Here is a 25183-nt window from a genome sequence, read left to right on the forward strand (position 1 = left end):
GTCTGACAATCTCCGAGGAATAACTAAGAGCAAGGCTTCCTCAGTGCGTCAGGGAGTGCGCCAAAAACTGCACTTTCAAAACAAGGAGAAACGTTGATGGCATTCAGCCTCTTCAACGGCACCCTATTATACATACTTTGCTCTTTTCTCTTATTCTCTCCCCATTCTCTGTTATTCTCTCCTGTTCCTCCACCCCATTCTCTCATTCTCCCCCTCTTCCTTTTCTCTGTCTTTACATACTCTTTGTGACTGAACTACAAGAGGAAATATATATACAGATCACTTTATTTTACTTTTTCCCTTACTTCTAATAGATTAAACTCATATACATCATCATTTCAGCTACATCTCACACTTGCGGCATACTTACGTGTCCTTCCTCGCTGATATTTCAAGGTTTTCTTACTTTTCTTTCCTCCGTCTCTCTGTATCTGTCTATCTGTCTCTGTCTGTCTCTCTATCTCTCTATCTGTCTCTCTATCTGTCTCTCTGTATCTGTCTGTATCTCTGTCTGTCTCTAGTTAGTAAAGAACAGGTATAATGACTGCCGTGGAAGACTATAGTCATGGGGGGGCGCCCAAAAATAAAAAAAAAAAAAAAAAAAAAAAAAAAAAAAAAAAAAAAAAAAAAAAAATAAAAAATGAAAGAACAAAAACAACCAATTTCATTCATTCAGTCAGGTAGATTACTACTCAAAAAAATAATAAAAAAAATTGAAAAAAAAAAAAAAAAAAAAAAAAAAATAAAAACATAGATTACTCAACAGCCAGGTTATTACTGTTATTTATTATACTCGGAACAGGGGAACTCGAAGGATCTCTTCTCTCGAGAACTTGTCATTAGCAGTTCATTCAGCTCTCTCTCATTGGCTTTTCACTTGTTCGTTTTGTACGAAAAATAATGAAAAGAAACAGAATTGTTACTGTCTATGATATCGCCTGTTTGTATTGTCCTGAACATGCTCTGAACATCTCCCAGTCCTGATTGTTCATGTTCTTAATAAATGAATAATGATAGAATTAATGTAGTTGTTGTAAAAAAATTTTAATTTTTCTTTTTTTTTCAATTTTCTCTTTCAAAAAAAAACTACTGTCTTTGTACTCTGAAAAAGAACCACCATTTGCATTTCATCTTCTTCCTGGAGCAAAATTTTTTTTTTTGGGGAGGGGGACCCCCTCCCTCACCCCCCCCCAGGACAGCAATCTCAGGAGTCAGGACAACATTTTTTTCTGCGGACGCCCATGACTATAGTATACGTCCTGTCCCGCTACGGCCGCCGCTGGGCATTGCCACATCCACTCGGGTCTCTAAGAAACCTCCACGGCCAAGCTTCACCCACAGAACACACCGTTACCGTTGATAAGGTTTGACGCCCCGGTCCACCGCCTTGTTAGCCTCGATAGTAATCCTCGGCCCACTTATTCTCAAGCATCCTAGTGAGTGAATGTCTTAATTGCTTTTACAAATAATATCACAAGTATCCATTGGTTCAGTTTTCATGTTTAATATTTTCGTTATAGTGTCACAAATATCCAAGGATTATCTCCAACTCGCTGAATGTCCCCTCCCTTGTTGTGCATTCATTCCTACCATTGTATCTTTTTTAGTTTCATGACATGTTCCTCGATCCTTCTCTCTTGTTCTTTACCTGCAGCAATAAAATATCAATCAATCAATCAATCAATCTCACACAGTAGGTCTTTGAGTACAAACACTAATTAATAGCCATGTTCGGTTCTGTTACGAATTCTCTCGATTTCAGACTGGAGAACTACACAACACTGGTCATTCACTGAGTGGTCGATATCCTGGCAGTCTTTATTAATGTAAAAAAAAAATAATAATAAAAAATAAAAACCTTGTGCCGTTAAAGAGGCTGAATCTGTCCCACGTTTTCTTGTTTTGATGGAGCGGTTTGGCGCGTCGAGGGCATGCCGAGGGGGATTTTGACCATTTTCCACGTGATCCTTTGCGAGGCAGGCGAGGATGAATCCCAAGAAACAAAGACGAAGGAAGGGACAAAAAGTTGGGAGTAGGACAAGTGCACAGGTTCGTTCCTTAAGAAAATACCACCACTTTTTTCCCGGCACATGTTAGGTCAACCCCGGAGATGAATTTTAAGCATCCCGAAGGAGTTTTATTTTATGACCTGGATATTAGCCGTCATTTATTCATTCTTTCACATTGTATTCTGGGAGGTTTCAAGGTTAGTAGAAGACATATATAGCCAGAGAATAATAATTGGGTAAGCTAGGAAACAAGATTGGCTCGTCCATAAAATCAACTCTTACAGTAATTTGACAAACGGTTATCAATTATTTTTTCACATGGTTTTCTGGGAGGTTTGAAGGTTAGTAGAAGACATATAGAACAAGAGAAGAAGAATTGGGCAAGTAGGAAACCAGATATTGGCTCGTCCAAAATATTAATCCCTATCTTAAGAAGCGGTTATCAATTATTTATTCTTTCATATGGTTTTCTTGGAGGTTTAAAGGTTAGTAGAAGACATATAGAACAAGAGAAGAAGAATTGGGTAAGTAGGAAACCAGATATTGGCTCGTCCAAAATATTAATCCTTATCTTAAGAAGCGGTTATCAATTATTTATTCTTTCATATGGTTTTCTTGGAGGTTTGAAGGTTAGTAGCAGAGATACATAACAAGAGAAGAATAATTAAGTAGGAAATCAGATATTGGCTCGTCCATAAAAATTAACCAGTACCGTAATTTGACAGACGTGTTATCAATTATTTTCTGGAAGGTTTGAAGGTTAGTAGAAGACGTATATATCAAGAGAAGAATAGTTGGTTTAGTAGGAAACAAGATATTGGCTCGTCCTTAAAATTAACCCTTACCGTAATTTGACGGTTACCAAAATTTCAGCAACCAAGGTGAGTTGATTTAGGATTTCTTGGTTGATTTGCTGGATCTTAACCAAAGTTTCTGTTCTAGAATGACCAGGCACATGGCAAGCGGCTGCAGAAGAGTGATTCAAAGGGTAAGTTATTTCTGTGTGAAAGTATTTTTTGAGGAGCATAAGTCCCATTTTTGCCTCTGTATATATGAAGACGAATAAAAGAGTGCTGTCTTCTCCCTTAGTGGACGAGAAACTCTTCTACTATGATATGAGAGTAAAAATGATGTTAGTTGTACCATATAACATTACTTCGGAACTTGATATATTTTTACCATTTTTTTCCATTGTAAATATGAAGATAAATACTAAAAAATACTGACCTCTCCCTCAGTGGACAAAAAACTCTTCCGCTATGATATAAAACTAAAAATGATGTTTGTTGTACCACATAACATTACTTCGGAACTTGATATACTTTTCCCATTTTTTGCCACCATGAATATGAACATAAATAAAAACAGTGCCATTATTTCCTATAGTGAAAAAGAAACACTTCCGCTGGGCCCTTGAGCTGCTTCACACGGCCGTCTGTGGTCACCGCTGGGAAGATGCGCTCCTAATGCTGCCTTGCGTCATTACACAGATGGCGCCGCACCTCCCCGTCGACTTCCTGTGGCGGGTATGTTGCGTATTTACCTCTGTTTCTCTTTTATGTTTTCTCACACTGTTACTATGTTTGTTTCTCCTACGTTTTCTGTTTACCTTATGTCATGTTGTGTTTCCCTTTGAGTGTTACGTTCCTTGCGTTCGTGATTGATTACCTTAGTGATGGTAAAGAGGCTAGGGAGCTAAATAACTCATAGGGGTCTCCAGTTTGTCATATCTATTTATGAAAGTGTTCACGCTGGGGCTTTCTAGAACACTGAGGGGGAATTTGTTCCATTTGGTTACCACTCTGGCATCGAAAAAGTTCTTCCTCTTTGTTGTCCGGTATCTCTTCTATCTCTGCTATTGCTTGCCTTCCATCATCCTCCCATGTGTGTCTTTGTTCCCAGATGACGGACGTGATCACCAGGAACATTCCGGGAATCTCCGAAGCTGAGAGGAAGAAGTTCTGGCCGCTGGTGCACAATATGAAAGTCAAGCCGTACATGTTCCTGGATATCTTGTCGCAGGACCTGGCCAGGGCGACGGAGAAGGACACGGATGAGCTCCTTCAGGTATAGGGACAGACAGACAGAAAGGAAAATATTAAATGAACAAAAACAAGCAGACAGAGAAGACAGACAGAAAGGAAAATATTAAATGAACAAAGACAGACAGACAAGTACACACAGACAGACAGACAAGAAAGATGATATGGTCCAACAAAAATAGACAGACAGACAGACAGGCAGAAACAATTACAGGAAGCCAGACAGATGAGCAAAACGTATAGCTAATATTTTTTTTTTCTTCTTCAATAAAATATCTATACTCTCTCTCTCTCTCTCTCTCTCTCTCTCTCTCTCTCTCTCTCTCTCTCTCTCTCTCTCTCTCTCCAAAAATAGACAGACAAAAGACAGAGAGAGGGAGAGAATATGACCTCAAATTTCATGGGTGTAGAACCAGAAAATATAGACTCACATACCATTTCATAGATGACAGAATGACCACACTTCCAATTCATAGGTGACACGATACCCACACACCACCAATTCATAAACTCCAGAATGACACCTGAACATTTCCACAGGTGATATTGTGCAATTCATAGGTGACAGAATGACCACACTACCAATTCATAGATGACACGACATCAGCACACCACCAATTCATAAACTCCAGAATGACACCCAAACTTCTCCGCAGATGATAGAGGACATTCAAAACCACCGTCTGTACAACTTGTCCAAAGGTAAAAGGCGGTTCCAGGCTCTCTCGGATGGTTACATTGGCCTCATCCACTACAACAGGTGGAAGAATTCTGTAGCGGCCTTATCATCCTCCCTGAAGGTGGACCGTAAGTGCTTTCATATTTTTCCTGCGGTAGAATCAGCTCAATCTATCTATCTATCTACCTATCTGTATCTGCCGTCCTGCTCCCTCGCAAGAACTTTCCTCTAGGGGGTGGCCACAGAAGAAGTGTTTCCATCTCTCCCTGTTCTGGCACTCCCTCTCAGCACACTCAATCCTGCTGCTACCAACTCTCCCTGTTCTGGCACTCCCTCTCAGCACACTCAATCCTGCTGCTACCAACTCTCCCTGTTCTGGCACTCCCTCTCAGCACACTCAATCCTGCTGCTACCAACTCCCCCTGTTCTGGCACTCCCTCTCAGTACACTCAATCCTGCTACTTCCAACTCTCTCGCTCCAATACTCACTTACCCTCTTGATCCACTTCACAGGAGGCCTTCCCCTGACTGACACCCCCTCCCTCAATCCTTCCCTCATACACTCTCCTCACGAATTCACTCTCCCCCGGTCTCATCACGCGTCCAAACCACCTCAACGCACCATGCTTCACCCACTCCACTCCTTTTGCTGTCACGCCCATACCAAACCGCTCATACACGCTTTCCTTGCTTTCTCCATCCCGTTCTGAAACACCACATGCGAAAAATTAAAAGAGAGGAAAACAAATGTAGAAAACTAACACTTGTCTTTCCTCCCTAGCGGATGACGACCTCTTCCCGTCGAGCTTCCCCGAGAGCAAGGAGGAGGTATGGAGTGAGATGCGCAGGAGGGAGATAGCTCGGAAGGCACACTCAATCCTCAAGAAGGCCCTCAGCAACCTGGACGAGCCTGTGAGTGGGCGGCCGTCTCTGTTTGATATATTTATGCTTCTTTTTATTTGATCATTCCATTTTTCTTCTTTTCATTGTTGTAGTGTATTTATTTATTTATTTATTTACTTGGTTTCTTTTTAGTGACCCATAGCGATAGAAGGAAACGTTTTGGAATATGTTAATGTAAGGAAATGGAATAGTGGGAGAAGAGAGAAGGGACATGGTGAGTTAAAGGGTAGACTGAAGAGCTGAAGGTGGAGAAAATGGGAAAACAGAGAAAATGGAAAGATTTGGAGGGTCACTACAGTTTTTTTACCCCCTGGAAATGCTGAGTACCTCCTGCGAAAGCCTTGTCAAATACGTGGACTTGAAATGTGTTAGGATATGCCCCGAGGTTTCCACACTCCTTCTTCTGTGTCCACATTTCTTCTCCTTTAATTATGACTAAGTGAAGACGAAGGTGAAAATTACTAATATGAATAATGACAATAATAAACTAACCTAACCTTGAAATAAATAGTAATAACTTTTTTTTTATATACAGTAGAGGAAGCAGTTCAGGTTGACAATGTTTTACAGGAGCAGTGATTAGCATTTTTACTTTTTATTCTACACTATCTTTTTGTTGCCCTTGAGTCGCTCCCTTTGTTTTAAGATAATAAATAAATAATAAATGTTTTAACGGTACCACCTCATTCGTCCCTAGTGCGAGTGGTTCATGATGCAATACCTCGAACTGGAGGCGCATCTCAACGGACAGGAGGCAGCCGTCAGCGCCCTGGAGAAGTACAAGGCTGACCCACGCCGTGCCCCTGCGCACCACCTGGCCCACTGCTTCTACAAGACCTTCACGCCCGCCTCAACGGAACGGCAGCTGGTGGAACTCGAGGTGTGTGGGGTTGGGATTGTGATGGCCATGGAGGGTTGGGTTTGGCAAGGGGAGAGGGAAGGGGGTTGTAGGAGTTGTAAGGGGAGGAAAGGAAGGGAAAGGAAGGGGCTTGTAGAAGGAGTGGTAAGGGGAGGAAAGGAAGGAAAAAATTTGGGGAGGGGAGAGGAAAGGGGGTCGAGGAGCAGCGGGGAGAGAAAGGATGAAGTTTTGGCAATGGGGAGGGAGTCATAGGTGGGAGAAAAGGTAGGGAGAAGTTTGGGGAGTGGAGAGGAAGGAGGTTGAGGAGCAGTGGGGAGGAAAAGGATGAAGTTTTGGCAATGGGGAGGGAGTCAGAGGCAGAGAAAAGGAAGGGAGAAGTTTGGGGAGTGGAGAGGAAGGAGCTTGATGAGCATGGGGGGGAAAAGGATGAAGTTTGGCAATGGAGAGGCAGAAAAGGAAGGAGAAGTTTGGGAAAGGGAGAAGGAGGAGAGAAGGGAGGTTGGGGAGGAGGTTGTAGGGGGAGAAAAGGTAGGAAGAAGGTTGGGAGGGGAGGGGAAGGAAGGGAGGAAGAAGAAAGTTATGGAGTGAATGGAGGAGGAAGATTGAGTTTAAAAATTGACCGGGATTGCTTTGAAAGGTTAAATTTAGGTCAAACTCCTCCACCCAAAATTGACCTATCTTCTGACTCCTGTTCTTTTTTCTCTTATTCAGAGCAGCATCTAACAGGCTTTTTTTTTTTTGTTTTTTTTTTGTGTGTGTGTGTGTGTGTGTGTGTGTGTGTGTGTGTCCTTGAGCTGTCTCCCATGCTGAAAAAAAAAAGAAGAATTAGCCAAATCGTATAAATATTCCCTTTCCGTTCTAACAGGCTATCTGCAAGAAGAGCCCTGACGACCCTCTGGTGGTGGAGCTGGTCAACCTGTACCTGGCGGGCAGTGAGTTGATGACTGAATTTGTTGTATAGAAAGTCTCGTTAGTAAGGAAGCATATATGAATTTTCTGAGCCAAGACTGTGTTGTTTCTGTTAGGTTATGTGTTTAACCCCTTGGATGTAGATTTCCTATAAGAAGACATCACCGAGCTACAGGAATGGAGCAAAAAGTGGCTGCTACAGTTTAATGAAGAAAAATATAAAGCCTTGCACCTTGGGAGGGGATATCCAGCACACCAATACCACATGGGAAACACTCCACTATCCACCACAGAGGCAGAGAAAGACCTGGGAGTGTATGTTACCAGGCTACCAGTGAAGGGATATCCAGCATACCAATACCACATGGGAAACACTCCACTATCCACCACAGAGGCAGAGAAAGACCTGGGAGTGTATGTTACCAGGCTACCAGTGAAGGGATATCCAGCATACCAATACCACATAGGAAACACTCCATTATCCACCACAGAGGCAGAGAAAGACCTAGGGAGTGTTACCAGTGGAGGACTAAATCCAGCACACCAATACCACATGGAAACACTCCCACTATCCACTTATGTTGGTTACCAGTGGAGGCGAAATCCAGCACACCAATACCACATGGGAAACACTCCACTATCCACCACAGAGGCAGAGAAAGACTTAGGGCTATATGTTACCAGGTTACCAGTGAAGGCGAAATCCGTGCCAGTCACAGCGGCGGGTTAATATTCTTTCCCTTGGCAGTGGATCATGGAGGGCCGGCACTGGAGAGAGCCATGGTGTTCGGCAGTGGCGGCGACAGTGACAGCGGCCTCGAGGACAGTGACACACCCCTCTCGGCGGCTCCCTCTGTGGTGACCTGCAGCCTGAAGTCACGTAAGTGCTCGGGTGGAGGTTTGGGGGGCGGGGGCGGCTGGGGAAGGAGGGGAGTTTTTTTTTTTTTTTTTTTTTTTGTTTTTCGTTCACTGTCTCTCGGTCTCATGTGGATTTGATTTTCCTGAATTTTCTTTTTCTATCTTTTTTTTTCCTCTATTCATTTTCAATCTCAGTTTTCTCTTCTTTATCTTTTTTTCATTTTGGTTTTCTTTCTTTTTCTTCTTTCTCTATCTTTTTTTTTTTTCCTCTTCATTTTCAATCTGTTTTCTTTCTTTTCTTCATCTTTTTTTCATCTCAGTTTTCTTTCTTTTCCTGCTTCTTCTTCCTCTTCCTCTCTTTTCCTGTCTATCTCTCTGTCTGTCTGTCTGTCTATTGCTCTCTCTATCATGTCTATCCCTTAATCTATCCACCACCCTGTCTATATACTAACTTAGCAACACTAACACTAACACCTCAAATACTAACGATATCTTCCGCAGGTGGACACGTGGAAGCGCTGTACAGGTGTCTGGTGCTACTGGTGGGGCTGCTTGACTTCGAGGGTCACCGCTGGGACCTCGCACCCTGGCAGAAGCTGACGGAGGTGCTGGCAAAGTTCTACCAGGCGTGGGTCAGGTGCGTTGAGGCTGTGGATGTGTGGTGTGGTTCAGAGAAGGAGGAGGAGGAGGGAGTAAGTTGATGGAAGAGGAAAAAGAAGAAGGAGGAGGAGATAAGTTGATAAAGAAAGAAGAAGGAGAAGGAAATAAGTTGTTAAAGGAAGAAGGAGAAGTATTAAGTTGATAAAAGAAGTATATTCTGTTGTTTTATGTAAGGTTGAATAGATGATTAAGAAAAGGGTTTGATGGTAAAGAAAAGGATTATCTGGCAAAAAAAGGAAATACTGTCCAAATCCTTTATGCAAGAGTTAACCAGCATCTTCAGTCTTTCATCCCATTCACCGGTAAACTCTGGAATAATATCTGGCAGAAGAGAGGGGGTACTGTCCAAATCCCTTATGCAAGAGTTAACCAGCATCTTCAGTCTTTCATCCCATTCACTGGTAAACTCTGGAACAATATCTGGCAGAAGAGAGGGGGTACTGTCCAAATCCCTTATGCAAGAGTTAACCAGCATCTTCAGTCTTTCATCCCATTCACCGGTAAACTCTGGAACAATATCTGGCAGAAGAGAGGGGGTACTGTCCAAATCCCTTATGCAAGAGTTAACCAGCATCTTCAATCTTTCATCCCATTCACTGGTAAACTCTGGAACAATATCTGGCAGAAGAGAGGGGGTACTGTACAAATCCCTTATGCAAGAGTTAACCAGCATCTTCAATCTTTCATCCCTTTCACTGGAACTATATCTGGCAGAGAGAATACTGTCCAAATCCTTTATGCAAGAGTTAACCAGCATCTTCAATCTTTCATCCCTTTCACTGGAACTATATCTGGCAGAGAGAATACTGTCCAAATCCCTTATGCAAGAGTTAACCAGCATCTTCAATCTTTCATCCCTTTCACTGGAACTATATCTGGCAGAGAAAATACTGTCCAAATCCTTTATGCAAGAGTTAACCAGCATCTTCAATCTTTCATCCCTTTCACTGGAACTATATTTGGCAGAGGAGAAAATACTGTGCAAATCCCTTATGCAAGAGTTAAGCTGCATCTTCAATCTTTCATGCCTTTCACTGGAACTATATCTGACAGAGGAGAGAATACTGTCCAAATCCCTTATGCAAGAGTTAACCAGCATCTTCAATCTTTCATCCCTTTCTCTGGAACTATATCTGACAGAGGAGATAATACTGTGCAAATCCCTTATGCAAGAGTTAACCAGCATCTTCAATCTTTCATCCCTTTCACTGGAACTATATCTGGCAGAGAGAACACTGTCCAAATCCCTTATGCAAGAGTTAACCAGCATCTTCAATCTTTCATCCCTTTCACTGGAACTATATCTGGCAGAGAGAACACTGTCCAAATCCCTTATGCAAGAGTTAACCAGCATCTTCAATCTTTCATCCCATTCCCTTGCTGTAAAAAAAAAAAATAATAATAATAAAAATAAATAAATGCTAATAAAGATAAAATTAAAACAGCACTCCCTTGCAGGTGCTATACGTGTCTGTCCTGCCACAACACTCGGCGGCGGCTGCATCGGCTGGCGGAGACGGTGGTGCCGCTGTGGAGGCATTCCGTGTGGAGGCCGCCACCGCCGCTGCCCCGGACACTCACCCAGGCCCAGGCGCAGGTCATCGTCCACCATGTGTTTGCGGCGTTTATATTCGGCCATGGTGAGGGAGGATTTGTTTACTTTATCTATTGTATTTTTATGTTGTTTATTTATTTATTTAACTTTTTTATTTTCTTTCTTTCTTTAGTGGGGAGCGTAAGAGGGGAGGGGAAATATCTACTACCTGAAGTCCACGAGGAATTGATCTTATTCTATTTCTATTTCTTTCTTTAGAGGGGGGTTGCTTAAGGGGGAAATACATTGCAATACATAGGAAGAACAGACACCTCCTCCCTGAAGTCCATGTGAAACCGATCGCTATTACTCAACCAAAAAAGAGTGAATGCATCGCTTGGTCACTTTCTCTTGCGTTTACGAGTCGCCTGTCTCCCTCCAGCCTGTGAGAAATACCAGGGACAATGTCTCTCGGCCCTGGAAGTCGGCGGACACACAGATCAACTAGAGGAGCTGCTGGGACTCCTGAGCTTCCCCGGCGCCCACCGTAAGGACTTCATGCTCATGGCAGAGAGGAACAGGAAAAGGTAATGTCCGAGGCTACTTTTGTTGGTTTGCGTCATAGAAAATGTTGACTTTTTATGGGTGACAGAAAGTATTGTCCTTTCTTAACTTAACGTGCATGGCAGAGAGGAACAGGGAAAGGTAATGTCCGAGGCCGCTCTTTGTTGTGCATGGTAGAAAATGCTGAGGTCTTTATGGGTGACAGATAATGTTAAGCTTTTTATGCATGACAAAATACTGAGGGTCATTAACTGACCTCGAATGACCACTCATCTATACACTCTTATCTGGGACAGTCATCAGTGGGGGCTTTCTCTCTCTCTCTCTCAATCATATTTTTAACCCTTGACCTTCTTTCTTTACTGTGGAGAAGATGGTCACAAATAGTCTTACCTCAACATCGACCTCGAATGACCTCTCCTCTATACACTCTTAGGGGTCAGTCATTAGTGGGCCCTTTTCCCTCTCTCAATCATTTTTTAACCCTTGACCTTCTTTCTTTACTGTGGAGAACATGGACACAAATAACCTCACCCCAACATTCCAAAACTGACCTCATATGACCTCTCCTCTATACACTCTTAGGGGTCAGTCATTAGTGGGTGCCTTTTCTCTCTCTGAATAATTTTTTAACCCTTGACCTTCTTCCTTTTTCCTTCCAAAACTGACCTCGTATGACCTCTCCTCTATACACTCTTAAGGGTCAGTCATTAGTGGGTGCCTTTTCTCTCTCTCAATCATTTTTTAACCCTTGATCTTCTTCCTTTTTCCTTCCAAAACTGACCTCGTATGACCTCTCCTCTATACACACTTATCGGGTCAGTCATTAGTGGGTGCCTATTCCCTCTCTCAATCATTTTTTTAACCCTTGACCTTCTTCCTTTACTGCAAAAAAATTCAATATTCTCTTCACATTCAGGTTGGAAAACGTCACGCTGGGGATGTTATGTCGGAACGTGGATGAAGATGCGGAAAACAGTGTCACGGAAAAGGAGGAAAAAGACGGAATGACCCGGAGAGTTACAAGACCCAGCAGTGACTTAAAAGACTCGGTTTGTGAGGAAAACAGTGCGACGGAAAATGAGGAAAAACAGGGAAGGGAGCGGAGAGTGACAAGATCCAGCAGTGATTTTAAAGACTCGGTATGTGAGGAAAACAGTATGTCGGAAAATGAGGAAAAACAGAGAAGGAGAGGAAAATGAGAAAACAGGGAGGGAGCGGAGAGTAACAAGATCCAGCAGTGAGGAAAAACAGGGAAGGGAGCGGAGAGTGACAAGATCCAGCAGTGGTTTGAAAGACTCGGTTTGTGAGGAAAATGAGGAAAAACAGGGAAGGGAGCGGAGAGTGACAAGGTCCAGCAATGCCTCGAAAGACTCCTTGTACGAAGACGCAGATGATGAGAGAGCGAAACAGACTAGACACCAGACAGAAACCACAGCTGTCCACTCTTCTAAAGACCTGCCGTGTGAAGAGAAAGAAGAGACCATTAGAAAACAAAGTGAAAGAAGAGATACCACAGCTCAGAGAAGTACCAGAGCTAGGAGAACCACAGACAACATCACCCTTAAAGAAGAGAAGGAGAAGGAGGAGGAGGAGGAGGACCCACATCTCTTGAGTCCAGTCATAGATTGCACAAACATTAAAGTCTTCCAGGGAAATGACCTCTCTCCCAGCAACATCCTCGACATGTCCTTCAGCGAGGATTTTGTGACGAGCACGCAGGTCAGGGACGAGAGCGACCAGGCCAGGAGGAAGGCACGCATGATGGATGACCCGGAACTAAACGGCAGCTTCTTTGGGGTTCGGGAAAGTGCGAGGGAGGGCGGACCGTTGATGCCGGGAAACAGTCACCACTCGACCCCCATTGAAGCGAAAAACAACAAAAACAAGAAGAATACACTACAGGGCACTAAAAAACGCAAAATTCCGTCACTTACGTCACCCAGAGATAAGAATTCCAACATCACTACAAGCTTGTCCGATGAAGAAGAGGAAATCAAAACAGCAAACCAGGTCACCAATGAAGATTACACAAATGCCAACACACCAGCAAAGGGTAAATCAAGGGTGGGACAGATAGACAACCTTCTTAAAGCCTTGACCTCCACCCCACATGCCAGGTCGGACAGGGTCAAAAAGATGAAGCTGCCTAATAGACTGATTTTTCAACCTCCCGGCAGAAGAACGAGGAATAGGGAGGCGGCAATGAGGAGATTTCAGAGTAGCCGTTTCTGTCCTGTTGATGACTCAGAGGAGGAGGAGGAGGACAAGGAAGATGAAGAGGGGAAGATGGAGGAAGGAGATGAGGAGAAAAATGAGAATCGAAAGGAGAAAACGCAAAGGAGAGAGAAGGAGGAAGATGATGAAGAGAAAATCCAAGAAGATAAAGAGGAAATAAAGCAGAATAGAGAGAAGAAGAGCAAGGAAGATAACATAGAAGAATTACAGGAAACTGAAGAGAAAGACACAGAAGAAGAAGAAGAGGAGGAGGAGGAAGATGATGAAGAGAAAATCCAAAAAGAGGAAGAGGAGATAAAGCAGAATAGAGAAAAGAAGGAGAAAGAGCCAACAGAGACAGAGAAGAAGAACAAGGAAGATAACATAGAAGAATTACAGGAAATGGAAGAGAAAGACACAGAAGAAGGAGAAGAGGAGGAGAAAGTGATGGAAATGGAACCAGAGAAGAAGGAGAATAAAGAGGAGTTACTGAAGGATGCTGAAGAGGTGGAAGAAGAAGAAGAAGAGGAGGAGGATAAGAAAGAGGAGTTACTGAAGGATGCTGAAGAGGTGGAAGAAGAAGAAGAGGAGGAGGATAAGAAAGAGGAGTTACTGAAGAACACTGAAGAGGTGGAAGAAGAAGAAGAAGAGGAGGAGGATAAGAAAGAGGAGTTACTGAAGAACACTGAAGAGGTGGAAGAAGAAGAAGAAGAAGAGGAGGAGGAGGAGGAGGAGGAGGAGGATAAGAAAGAGGAGTTACTGAAGGGCACTGAAGAGGTGGAAGAAGAAGAAGAAGAAGAGGAGGAGGAGAAAGAGAAATTACCAAAGAACGCTGAAGAGGTGGAAGAAGAAGAAGAAGAGGAGGAGAATAACACGATAGAAATGGAAATCGAACTTGAGCAAATTGAGGTGGAAATCCGAGTTCAACACCGCACCGGAATCGAAGACGATCGCCTCAAAAACTTAACAGAAACCTCGGACAACGCAAAACAGAGGAAGAATGAGAACAAGGAAGAGAAAACGGACAACCAGGAACGAAGGACAGCCATAGACGACGCAGAGGAAGAAGAGAAGACGAAGGCGAAGAAACAGAGAAGAGGAAGGAGTAGACTTTCAATACGTAGAAGAACAGAGGAGAGGGAGATTGACGATGGGAAGAACAGTATAAGCGATGATGATGGCAGTAGAAAGGACGGCATTTTTTGGAAGAAGAGGATTGTGAATGACGTAGAGGGCAAGAACGATGGTGCAAAGGACACTGTAGATAATGAGAGAAACAAAGGAGATGATGAATGGCGTAACAGGAGGAGAGGAGGAGGAGGAGAGAACAGATCAGGTCATAACGTAAACAAGGAAATGCACGGAAATAAGGAGAACGAAAGCTATGAACGCGACGGAGGAAGAACAAGGGAAGAAAATGAAGACACAGAAGACAGAACAAGGAATAATGAGAAAGAGGAAAATGAAAAGGAAACTAAGAATGAGAAGAGAAACATCAAACATCAAAACACTCATAAAAACAGTCCTGAAGGTGAAGATGAAGGCGAGAGAAGACAGCCAGGGAAAGAAGATGATAGAGGTGATAAAATTGAGTATCTACACCTAAGAAGAGGAAGAAGAAGAAGGAAACTCACTGGAAAAATCGCAAAACAAGTTGACGACAAAAATGACTCCGCAAAAAACCTTAGAAGAGGGACAAGAAGAAGATGTCCCACTAAGAAAATGATTGAATATAAAGAAGAAGAAGAGGTTAGAAGAGAAATTAGAAGAAGTCCTAGAAATGTTAGTGGTACAGCGATGAGGGTTCTCAGAAGGGGGACGAGGAACAGACCTCTTTCCACAGCGCCACAGAAACTTGAAACAGATAGAACGGATGAAATTGAGCTTGGAAGAACAATCACCTCTCTTTCCACAGCGCCACAGAAACTTGAAACAGATAGAACGGATGAAATTGAGCTTGGAAGAACAATCACCTCTCTTTCCACAGCGCCACAGAATCTTGACACGGAAACAACGGATGAAATTGAGCTTAGAAGAAGAATCGGACCTCTTTCCACAGCGCCACAGAATCTTGACACGGAAACAACGGATGAAATTGAGCTTAGAAGAAGAATCGGACCTCTTTCCACAGCGCCACAGAAACTTGAAACAGATAGAACGGATGAAATCGAGGTTAATAGAACAATCAGCTCTCTTTCCACAGCGCCACAGAAACTTGAAACAGATAGAACGGATGAAATCGAGGTTAATAGAACAATCAGCTCTCTTTTCACAGCACAACAGGAACTTTACACAGAAAGAATGGATGAAATTGAGCTTGGAAGAACAATCAGCTCTCTTTTCACAGCACAACAGGAACTTTACACAGAAAGAATGGATGAAATTGAGCTTGGAAGAACAATCAGCTCTCTTTCCACAGCGCCACAGAATCTTGACACAGAAAGAACGGATGAAATTGCAGAAAAAGGGTCAGAATCTATGTCAAACTCAGAGAAAGGATCAGATTCCATCCCATCAGGTCCTGGAGGAGGGTCAGATCCTACGACTGATGAAGTAAGACACATGCCTCTCTCCACAGTAGCACAGAAAATGGATTCAGAAGGTGAGGGAACAGAAAGAATTGAAGACTTGAGAAACAGATGTAGCGTAGCACAGAAGGAAGAGTGCAGTACAGATGATGAGGTAGAGTGTAACAAAGAAACAGTTAACAGATACTCCTCTACAGAAGCACTAAAAGGGACTAGAGAGGAACACAGAAATATAGAAACAACAGAAAAACAGAGTACAGAAGGAGATAAGGGAATAGAGTGTACCAGAGAAATGGGGCACATATCTCCCTCTACAGAAGCACAGAAGGATAAAGAAGAAGGTGTGGAGCATAGCATGGAAATAAACAGAATCCTCGCCCCAGAAACGCAAACTCAGTCTCCGTACGAGCTTGGCGACTGCGGCGAAACTCAACTCGTACTGGAAACGGAAAACCAGAGTGTGTTTATGGAGCGTACTGCAAACTGGAACATGGCTACTACTATTTTTACTACTACTACAAGTGCTACAACAGTGGATAGTGACCGGACGAGCCCTAACGAACCCCAGACAGATGCAGGAAACACAAACGAAGCGAAAACGAAAGGAGAAACAGAAAACCTTGAGGATTACGACACAGACTTATTTATTTCGCCTTCACGGAGCCCTTTTCCCTTATCGCCAGGGCAGAGGGAGGGAGAGAGCGCCTCATCACACGAAAGCTTTGCCTACGACACCCAGTTCGGACAAGGCTTCTTCCAATCACAGGAGGAGTCTGAGGCCTATCTACTATCGCTTGTCGGAAAGGAACCGCACGACACGACTACCCAACCAGAGTGTGTTAGTGTCCGTTGCATAGAGGAGCTAAACCACCTTGAACTGACGGATTTGTACGCTTTTCCGTTCCTTGAAGACATGCACAGTGCGGGTTTTGAGATGGAAGAAAAACATTTGCTGGGAGAAAGTGATGATTTTGATAACAAGACACACGGAACTCCTCCTCCTCTTCTTCCTCCTCCTCCCCCTGGTGACCTTTTAGAACAGTCATGGATTCAGGGTTCCGATAAAGGGTCTGATCCCACTGTGTTGAGTCCCGAGAGAGGATCGAACTCCTTATCAAGTCCGAAGAAAGTGTATCTGCCTGCGCCAAGTCCAAGGAAAAGGTTAAAATCTGTATCAAGGCAGGAGGGAGAGAACTTAGGATCGGTGAGTCTGGAAAGAGGGTTGGATTCCCTATCAAGTCCAAAGAAAGGGTTCGATCCAACTCTGTTAAGTCTGGAAATCGGGTCAAATTCTGCTCCATCAAGTCCACAAAAAGGGTCTGATCCCACTGTGTTAAATCCTGAGAGAGGATCCAATTCTCTATCAAGGTCAAAGAAAGAGTATCTGCCTGCGCCAAATCCAAGGAAAAGGTTAAAATCTGTATCAAGGCAGGAGGGAGAGAACTTAGGATCAGTGAGTTTGGGAAAAGGGTTGGATTCCCTATCAAGTCCAAAGAAAGGGTTCGATTCTTCTCCATCAAGTCCAGAGAAAGGGTCAGAATCTATATCAAGCTCAGAGAAAGGATCAGATTCCATCCCATCAGGTCCTGGAGGAGGGTCAGATCATACTACTACTACTACTACTACTACTCTTACTACTACTACTGCTATTACTACTACTACAGCTATTACCACCACCATCACCACTGCTACGACTATAGTTAATGCAAAACAAGAATCTACAGTAAAGATAACTTGTAATTTGGACCCGAAACCACCCACAGAAAACACAGAGAACGTCGAAATCAAATTTAAAAACCAAGGATTTCCAGCAAAGAAAAGAAAATTGAAACCACTGACAGAACACATAAAGAACCTTGCAATTGAACCTCCAGAACAAGAATCGTCAAAGAAAACACGTGATTCTAACCTGAAACAAAAGAAAACGTGTGATTCTAACCTGAAACAAAAGAAAACGTGTGATTCTAACCTGAAACAAAAGAAAACGTGTGATTCTAACCTGAAACAAAAGAAAATGTGTGATTCTAACCTTAAACCACTGGTGGAAAATGTAGAGAACTTTGAAGAAGAAGAATCAGTTGAAAAAGAATCCAGTTCAGAAAGCGATACATCATGTGAGAGAGAGTTGGATCCAGATATGAGAGAGAGAGATCCTTTGAAGCTGGAATCATTGGCAGAAAGAATTGAGAAGTTTGAAGAAGGTGAAGAATTGAGCGCAACAGGATCCAGTTCTGAAGGTGATATGTCAAGTGAAGGAGGATTGGAACCTGATATGGGAGAGAGAGATCCTTTGAAGCTGGAATCATTGGCAGAAAGGATTGAGAAGTTTGAAGAAGGTGAAGAATTAAGCGCAACAGGATCCAGTTCTGAAGGTGATACATCAATTGAAAGGGAATTTGAACCAGATATGAGAGAGAGAGATCCTTTGAAGCTGGGATCATTGCCAGAAAGCATTGTGAAGTTTGAAGAAGGTGAAGAATTGAGCGCAACAGGATCCAGTTCAGAAGGTGATACATCAATTGAAAGGGAATTTGAACCAGATATAGGAGAGAGAGATCCTTTGAAGCTGGGATCATTGCCAGAAAGCATTGTGAAGTTTGAAGAAGGTGAAGAATTGAGCATAACAGGATCCAGTTCAGAAGGCGATACGTCAAGTGAAGGAGGATTGGAACCTGATATGGGAGAGAGAGATCCTTTGAAGCTGGAATCATTGCCAGAAAGCATTGTGAAGTTTGAAGAAGGTGAAGAATTGAGCGCAACAGGATCCAGTTCTGAAGGCGATATGTCGTTTGAAGGAGGATTGGAACCAGGTATGACAGAGAGAGATCCTTTGAAGCTGGAATCATTGCCAGAAAGCATTGTGAAGTTTGAAGAAGGTGAAGAATTGAGCGTAACAGGATCCAGTTCAGAAGGAGATATGTCAAGTGAAGGAGGATTGGAACCTGATATGGGAGAGAGAGATCCTTTGAAGCTGGGATCATTGCCAGAAAGCATTGTGAAGTTTGAAGAAGGTGAAGAATTAAGCGTAACAGGATCCAGTTCAGAAGGTGATACATCAATTGAAAGGGAATTTGAACCAGATATGAGAGAGAGAGATCCTTTGAAGCTGGAATCATTGGCAGAAAGGATTGAGAAGTTTGAAGAAGGTGAAGAATTGAGTGTAACAGGATCCAGTTCAGAAGGAGATATGTCGTTTGAAAGGGAATTTGAACCAGATATAGGAGAGAGAGATCCTTTGAAGCTGGAATCATTGGCAGAAAGCACTGAAAAGTTTGAAGAAGGTGAAGAATTGAGCGCAACAGGATCCAGTTCAGAAGGTGATACATCAATTGAAAGGGAATTTGAACCAGATATAGGAGAGAGAGATCCTTTGAAGCTGGAATCATTAGGAGAAAGCATTGAAAAGTCTGAAGAATATGAAGAAACATATGAAAAAGTATCCATTTCAGAAGACTGGACCTCAAGTGAAGGAGGATTGGAACCAGGAATGAAAGGGATCGAAACCCAACATGACGACACAAGCGAAAAGGAAGGAAGCAGAACATCGAGTGAGGGAGAACTGGACCCAGAAATGAAAGGAGTCCAAACCCAAAGTGATTCAAATGTTATAGGAGAAGGAGAATTGGACCCAGAAACAAAAGGGATCAAAGACAAACAAAATCGAAGAGAAAAAGGAGAAAACAGAACATCAAGGGAAGGAGAATCAAACCCAGAAACAAAAGGGATCGAAGACAAACAGAATCCAAGCAAAAAAGGAGAATCACACCCAGAAACAAAAGGTATGGGAAACAAACCCCACTCACAACCCACATCGTCCAGACAACACACAACACCCTACGTAACACCAAGGCCTCACCGCACCCTCCCTCGGCAACACAGGCAACGCAGGAACACCCCACATGGCCCCAAACCTACGTCCTACCTGGGTGTGAATCTTTCGACACCCTCCATGCAGGATATCGCCAAGAACGCCTATTTCAGTACGCCCAACACGCCATGGAAAGCGAGGAGGCAGAGTAAGCTGGCCTGTCCCTCCTGGTGGCTTGACGATCTGCCTCTCCCCTCGCATGTTCCCTCGACATCTGACACTCACAAAATGACAAATGAGGGAGATTCTAATGAGGGTATGCTGTGTGAGTCTCGTGCTGTGCTGTCAAGGAAACGGAAGAAAATGAGAGAAGACTTACCCAATATCTCCGGTCATTCCTCAAGCAGTAACTCTCCCAGATTGACAAATGTGGAGATGGATTCCGATTCGACTGTGCTGTTTGAGTTTCCTGATGCTGTTCTGTCCGACACATCATCAAGGAAAGGAAAGAAATTAAAGAGGAAAGGCGTACCTCTCCCCTGCGCTCTCTCCGCAACCAGTGACTCGCCACCATTGACAGAACTGGAGAAATCAATGCTAAAAGACCTGCCTCTCCTCTATGCTCTCTCCTATACCAGTGCCTCTCCCAGGAACACAGATGAAGGCACAGATACAGATGCGACTGTGCTGTTTGAGTTTTCTGATGCTGTTCTGTCCGACACATCATCAAGGAAGGGAAAGAAATCAAGGAGGAAAGGCGTACCTCTCCCCTGCGCTCTCTCCACAACCAGTGACTCTCCACCATTGACGGAAGTGGAGAAAGCAATGATTGAAGAGTTGCTTCTCCCCTACACTCGCTCCTCAACCAGTGGCTCTCCCAAGAACACAGATGAAGGCACGGATACTGACGCGACTGTGCTGTATGACTCTCCTGATAAACATCCACCATTGACAAAACTGGAGAAATCAATGGTAAAAGACTTGCCTCTCCCCTACGCTCTCTCCTCAGCCAGTGACTCGCCCAAGAACACGGATATTGACGAGACTGTACTGTATAATTCTCCTAAAAAAACCTATCCACCATTGACGGAACTGGAGAAATCAATGCTAAAAGACTTGCCTCTCCCTTACAGTCTCTCCTCCACCAGTAACTCTCCCAAAATGACGGATGAAGATGCAGATACAGATGAATCTATGCTGTATGATTCTGTTAAACCACCCTATCCACCATTGACAGAACTGGAGAAATCAATGCTAAAAGATTTGCCTCTCCCTTACGGTCTCTCCTCCACCAGTAACTCCCCTAAAATGACAGATGAAGACCCAAGTACAGATGAATCTATACTGTATGATTCTGTTAAACTGCCCTATCCACCATTGACGGAACTGGAAAAGGCAATGATTGAAGACTTGCCTCTCCCCTATGCTCTCTCCTCAACTTGCAGCTCTCCTAAAATGACGGATGAAGACACAAGTACAGATGAATCTATGCTGTATGATTCTGTTAAACCATCCTATCCACCATTGACAGAACTGGAAAAGGCAATGATTGAAGACTTGCCCCTCCCCTATGCTCTCTCCTCCACCAGTAACTCTCCCAAAATGACAGATGAAGACACAAGTACAGATGAATCTATACTGTATGATTCTGACAAACCGTCCTATCCACCATTGACGGAACTGGAAAAGGCAATGATTGAAGACTTGCCTCTCCCCTATGCTCTCTCCTCAACTTGCAGCTCTCCCAAAATGACAGATGAAGACACAAGTACAGATGAATCTCTGCTGTATGATTCTGATAAACCGCCCTATCTACCATTGACGGAGCTGGAGAAATCAATGCTAAAAGATTTGCCTCTCCCTTACGGTCTCTCCTCCACCAGTAACTCTCCTAAAATGACAGATGAAGATGCAGATACAGATGAATCTATACTGTATGATTCCGTTAAACCACCCTATCCACCATTGACGAAACTGGAGAAATCAATGGTAAAAGACCTACCTCTCCCTTACGGTCTCTCCTCAACCACTAACTCTCCCAAAATGACGGACGGAGACACGGATACTGACGAAACTCTACTCTGTGACTCTCCTGATGAACCACGTGATTCACCATTGACAGAACTGGAGAAATCAGTGGTGAAGGACTTGCCCCTCCCTTCCCTTCCCTTCCTGACAAACAGAAACATGGCAGACAGAAACACAGACACTCATAATGTAATGCCGGGTGAGGAATTAAGGGAAAAGAACAAAATTGAGCTCCCTTCTTCTAACCAAGACTCAGATGCAACTACAAAGGGATCCAGGAACTCAACACCCTCTGACTCTGGACTGGATGCTAATAGGGCGGTCATAGAGGATTTGATAAGGGATTGGATGAGTGATAAGTCTCTCCGTAGTGGGAATCCGAGCCTAGCACCATCGCCAGAGAGAAGTGAGGCATCGGAGAGAGAAGAACTTGACCGCAGCAACAGAAATGACGGAGACGTAACAGAAGAAAAGTCCGATAAAAATAAAAACAAAGAAAATCATCCATGTACCAACCAAGGAGAGAGAGAGAGACCAACCACTGACAACCATACAAATGTTACCAACTTAGAACTCACACCCGCAAGGAACGTACACCAGGACACTGTTACCAATACCACCCCGTACACCGTGGAGACCGTCTGGCATTCGGAAACGTCCCTCACCGTAAGAACCGTAAGACGCAAATTCACAAACCCAGGCATGCAAGACGTGACCCGACATGACCCCCAACCCAGCAAGAGGTGGAAGACTGAGGGAGGAGGTGAACGGAGGATGGAAAATGAGAGCGTAAGATGTGATAATGAGGGAAGAAACTCTGATGGTGAAAGAACGGCAAAAATGAGGAAAAACAAGCTTGATAGTGACCCAGAAAGTGACGATACAAGCTGTGAAGGTGAACGAAGAATGAAAATGAGGGAAAGAAGGTGTGAGAGTGAGGAAGGGGGCGCAGAGGCAGGGAATACAAGCTCTGATAGTGAACGAAAGGCAAAAAGGAAGGAAATGCATGAGAGGGAGAACTGGGAGACATCGGAGAGGGACAAAACTAGCCATGAGAGTGACCAAGGACGGACGAAAAGAAAGAAACGGAGGCGACATGGTGGAAAACGGGAAATGGCGACACAAAACACCAGCTGGGAAAGTGGAACGCAAACAAAAACAAGGCAAGAAATAACAGAGAGAGGGAAGACAAGTTACGACAATGGGAAGGAAACTAACTTGACGAACATTAGCCATATCAGAAAATGGGAGACCAAGAAACAAAATACCAGCTGTGAAAGTGAAGCGCAAACCAAAACAATAAACGAAATAACCAGGAGGGATAATAGACGTTACGACCGCAGAAAACTCGCACCCTCGACCAACAGAACCCTGGACAGTACCCTTGGCAGCTCCTCCGATCGCAGCTTCACCGTCACAGTATGCAATAAGGTCAAGAGGCTGAGCGACATTAAAATCACCCTCTGTGAAGACTCCGAGGCCGAGGAGAGCGGGTCAAAGGACGGCGAGATCAAAGTGAAGGTGCAGTTTACCGAGCAACCTGAGATGACCCTAGATGGAGGTCAGGTTAGCGGTGATGGTGCGGATAGGTTAGGGATGGTGACCTCGACCCCTCTCGTGACCTCAGCTAGCGTAAGAAGGAAGAGGTTGGTCGGGGATAGTGTTGAAGATGATGATAGTTGAGGATAAGATAGTTAGGGTGGTGAAGATGATTGTGTTTGTGATTGTTGTTGTTGTTTTGTTATTGTTTTGTATTTTTTTTTTTTTTTTTTTTTTTTTTTTTTTTAACTTCCTTTTTTCCTAATTTTTTGATATCTTTATTATTAGTTATTATTTTGTTCACTTATTATTATTATTATTATTATTATTATTATTATTATTATTATTATTATTATTATTTTCTTCTTTGTTTTCTTCTTTATCTTCTAACTATTTATTATTCTCATTCTTCTTATTATTATTATTAGCATAAGTCCTACCTATCTAACTCTTCAAAGCAGGTAACAATTTGTATGTTCTAATATCATCCACTTATTTATTTACTTCAATTCTTCATTTACATTCAATTACAAAAAACTGGAATTGTAGTTTTTATAGATATTTACACACACTGTCTTCTGTGGCATGACATTATTATTGTTATCATGAGTTAGTAACTGTCTAACTTCAAAGCAGCTAATAATTTGTATGTTCTAATATCATCCACTTATTTATTTACTTCAATTCTTCATTTGCATTCAATTACGAAAACCGGAATTGTAGTTTTTATAGATATTTACACACACAATCTTTTGTAACATGATTTCTTAGTGATACAAACAAATGAAGGGGCTTATATGTAAATGGCGGCAGCGTCTCCCCTCGGTCCTCATCCTGTCCAAGTGTGGGATCGAGAACGCTGGCGCTGAGGAGGAGGTGGAGCGGAAGTGTGAAGGAACTTAACCCATTAGCTGCAGGGATCATATTTCTTAAAGGCCCCTCTAAGTGAGAAAAATGAGAAAAAAATAACCACTCACACAAACCATTTCATTATATACATCAATGCATTTGTGATCAGTTTATGCATCATCTATTTTTTGGGGGGTTTACATCATGGCAAAAATTTAGCCCGTCGCTGGTACACGGTAAAGCCACAAATTTGGCCCATCGCTGCTACCAGGTTAAGATGCCACTAAAGGGGTTACAGAGGATATGCTAAGGGATCGGATGAGTAATAATTCCCTCCTTAGTGGTAGTTGTAGTAATAGTGGTAATTGTAGAGAAGAAGCAGAGGCTGTGTTAATTTAAGACTGTGCTGTGACGGTGAGTTCCAGTTGTCTGTTATCTCTGTGCGGTGAAGAGGAGAGGTGACATGAAGGCTCAGGACCAACAAGTGACCTACCAAATATTTTTCTACAATGTTTCTGCACTGTTGAGATTATCATGCTGTGTTATAATTATTTGTATATGGAACTTAAGAAAATGAGTAATATATTTGTATACTGAAATAATTAAGTGTGTTTTACTCATACAAGAAACGGAAAGGTGTGTTTACGCTTCTACCCAACTGTCTCAAAAATGATATTAACTCCTTGGATGCAGATTTCCTACAAGAAGACATCACCAAGCTACAGGAATGGAACAAAAAGTGGCTGCTACAATTCACTGAAGAAAAATATAAAGTCCTGCATCTTGGGAGGGGATATCCAGCACACCAATACCACATGAGAAACACTCCGCTATCCACCACAGAGGCAGAGAAAGACCTGGGGAGTGTATGCTACCAGGCTACCAGTGAAGGGATATCCAGCATACCAATACCACATGGGAAACACTACCCTATCCACCACAGAGGCAGAGAAAGACCTGGGGAGTGTATGCTACCAGGCTACCAGTGAAGGGATATCCAGCACACCAATACCACATGGGAAACACTCCACTATCCACCACAGAGGCAGAGAAAGACCTGGGAGTGCATGTTACCAGGCTACCAGTGAAGGGATATCCAGCATACCAATACCACATGGGAAACACTCCACTATCCACCACAGAGGCAGAGAAAGACCTGGGAGTGTGTGTTAAAAGCAAATCTAACCCAAGAACTCA

The 25183-nt window shown here is 43.2% G+C and overlaps 2 protein-coding genes across 13 annotated transcripts; both read left to right on the forward strand.

Moving 5' to 3' along the window:
* Positions 1–1881: 1881 nt before the first annotated feature.
* On the forward strand, positions 1882–25138 carry LOC126995172 (uncharacterized). The gene is made up of 13 exons (XM_050854471.1): positions 1882–2049; positions 2952–2997; positions 3396–3535; positions 3912–4076; positions 4708–4858; positions 5512–5642; positions 6331–6513; positions 7358–7424; positions 8150–8281; positions 8761–8896; positions 10378–10559; positions 10896–11040; positions 24680–25138. Exons 1-13 carry the CDS (start codon positions 1987–1989, stop codon positions 24744–24746), a joined length of 1608 nt encoding a protein of 535 aa, XP_050710428.1. The 5' UTR covers positions 1882–1986; the 3' UTR covers positions 24747–25138.
* LOC126995169 (serine/arginine repetitive matrix protein 2-like) lies at positions 12704–23371 on the forward strand. 12 transcript variants are annotated; one of them, XM_050854462.1, is made up of 6 exons: positions 12704–15406; positions 15551–18098; positions 18234–18269; positions 18405–18773; positions 19044–21044; positions 21486–23359. In XM_050854462.1, the coding sequence occupies exons 1-6, from the start codon at positions 12704–12706 to the stop codon at positions 23279–23281; spliced, it is 9453 nt and encodes a 3150-aa protein (XP_050710419.1). In that variant the 3' UTR covers positions 23282–23359. The 12 variants fall into 12 exon arrangements, with proteins under 12 accessions (XP_050710419.1, XP_050710416.1, XP_050710417.1 ...); XM_050854459.1 differs by having other exon boundaries at positions 18405–18503; positions 18639–18773; positions 19044–23359; XM_050854460.1 differs by having other exon boundaries at positions 15551–16923; positions 17173–18098; positions 19044–23359.
* Positions 25139–25183: the final 45 nt, after the last annotated feature.

The sequence above is a fragment of the Eriocheir sinensis genome, chromosome 7 (assembly GCF_024679095.1).
Source record: "Eriocheir sinensis breed Jianghai 21 chromosome 7, ASM2467909v1, whole genome shotgun sequence".
NCBI lineage: Eukaryota > Metazoa > Arthropoda > Malacostraca > Decapoda > Varunidae > Eriocheir > Eriocheir sinensis.

What these genes read in the sequence shown, in the direction of transcription:
- LOC126995172 (XM_050854471.1), top strand. Translation starts at nt 1,987, where the DNA reads ATGAATCCCAAGAAACAAAGACGAAGGAAGGGACAAAAAGTTGGGAGT. An exon ending in CCGTCGACTTCCTGTGGCGG is followed by an intron (nt 3,536 to 3,911) that starts GTATGTTGCGTA and finishes CTTTGTTCCCAG; the next exon opens with ATGACGGACGTGATCACCAG. An exon ending in ACACGGATGAGCTCCTTCAG is followed by an intron (nt 4,077 to 4,707) that starts GTATAGGGACAG and finishes ACTTCTCCGCAG; the next exon opens with ATGATAGAGGACATTCAAAA.
- LOC126995169 (XM_050854457.1), top strand. Translation starts at nt 12,704, where the DNA reads ATGTCCTTCAGCGAGGATTTTGTGACGAGCACGCAGGTCAGGGACGAG. An exon ending in ATAGAACGGATGAAATCGAG is followed by an intron (nt 15,407 to 15,550) that starts GTTAATAGAACA and finishes GATGAAATTGAG; the next exon opens with CTTGGAAGAACAATCAGCTC. An exon ending in AACAGGATCCAGTTCAGAAG is followed by an intron (nt 18,270 to 18,404) that starts GTGATACATCAA and finishes CCAGTTCAGAAG; the next exon opens with GCGATACGTCAAGTGAAGGA.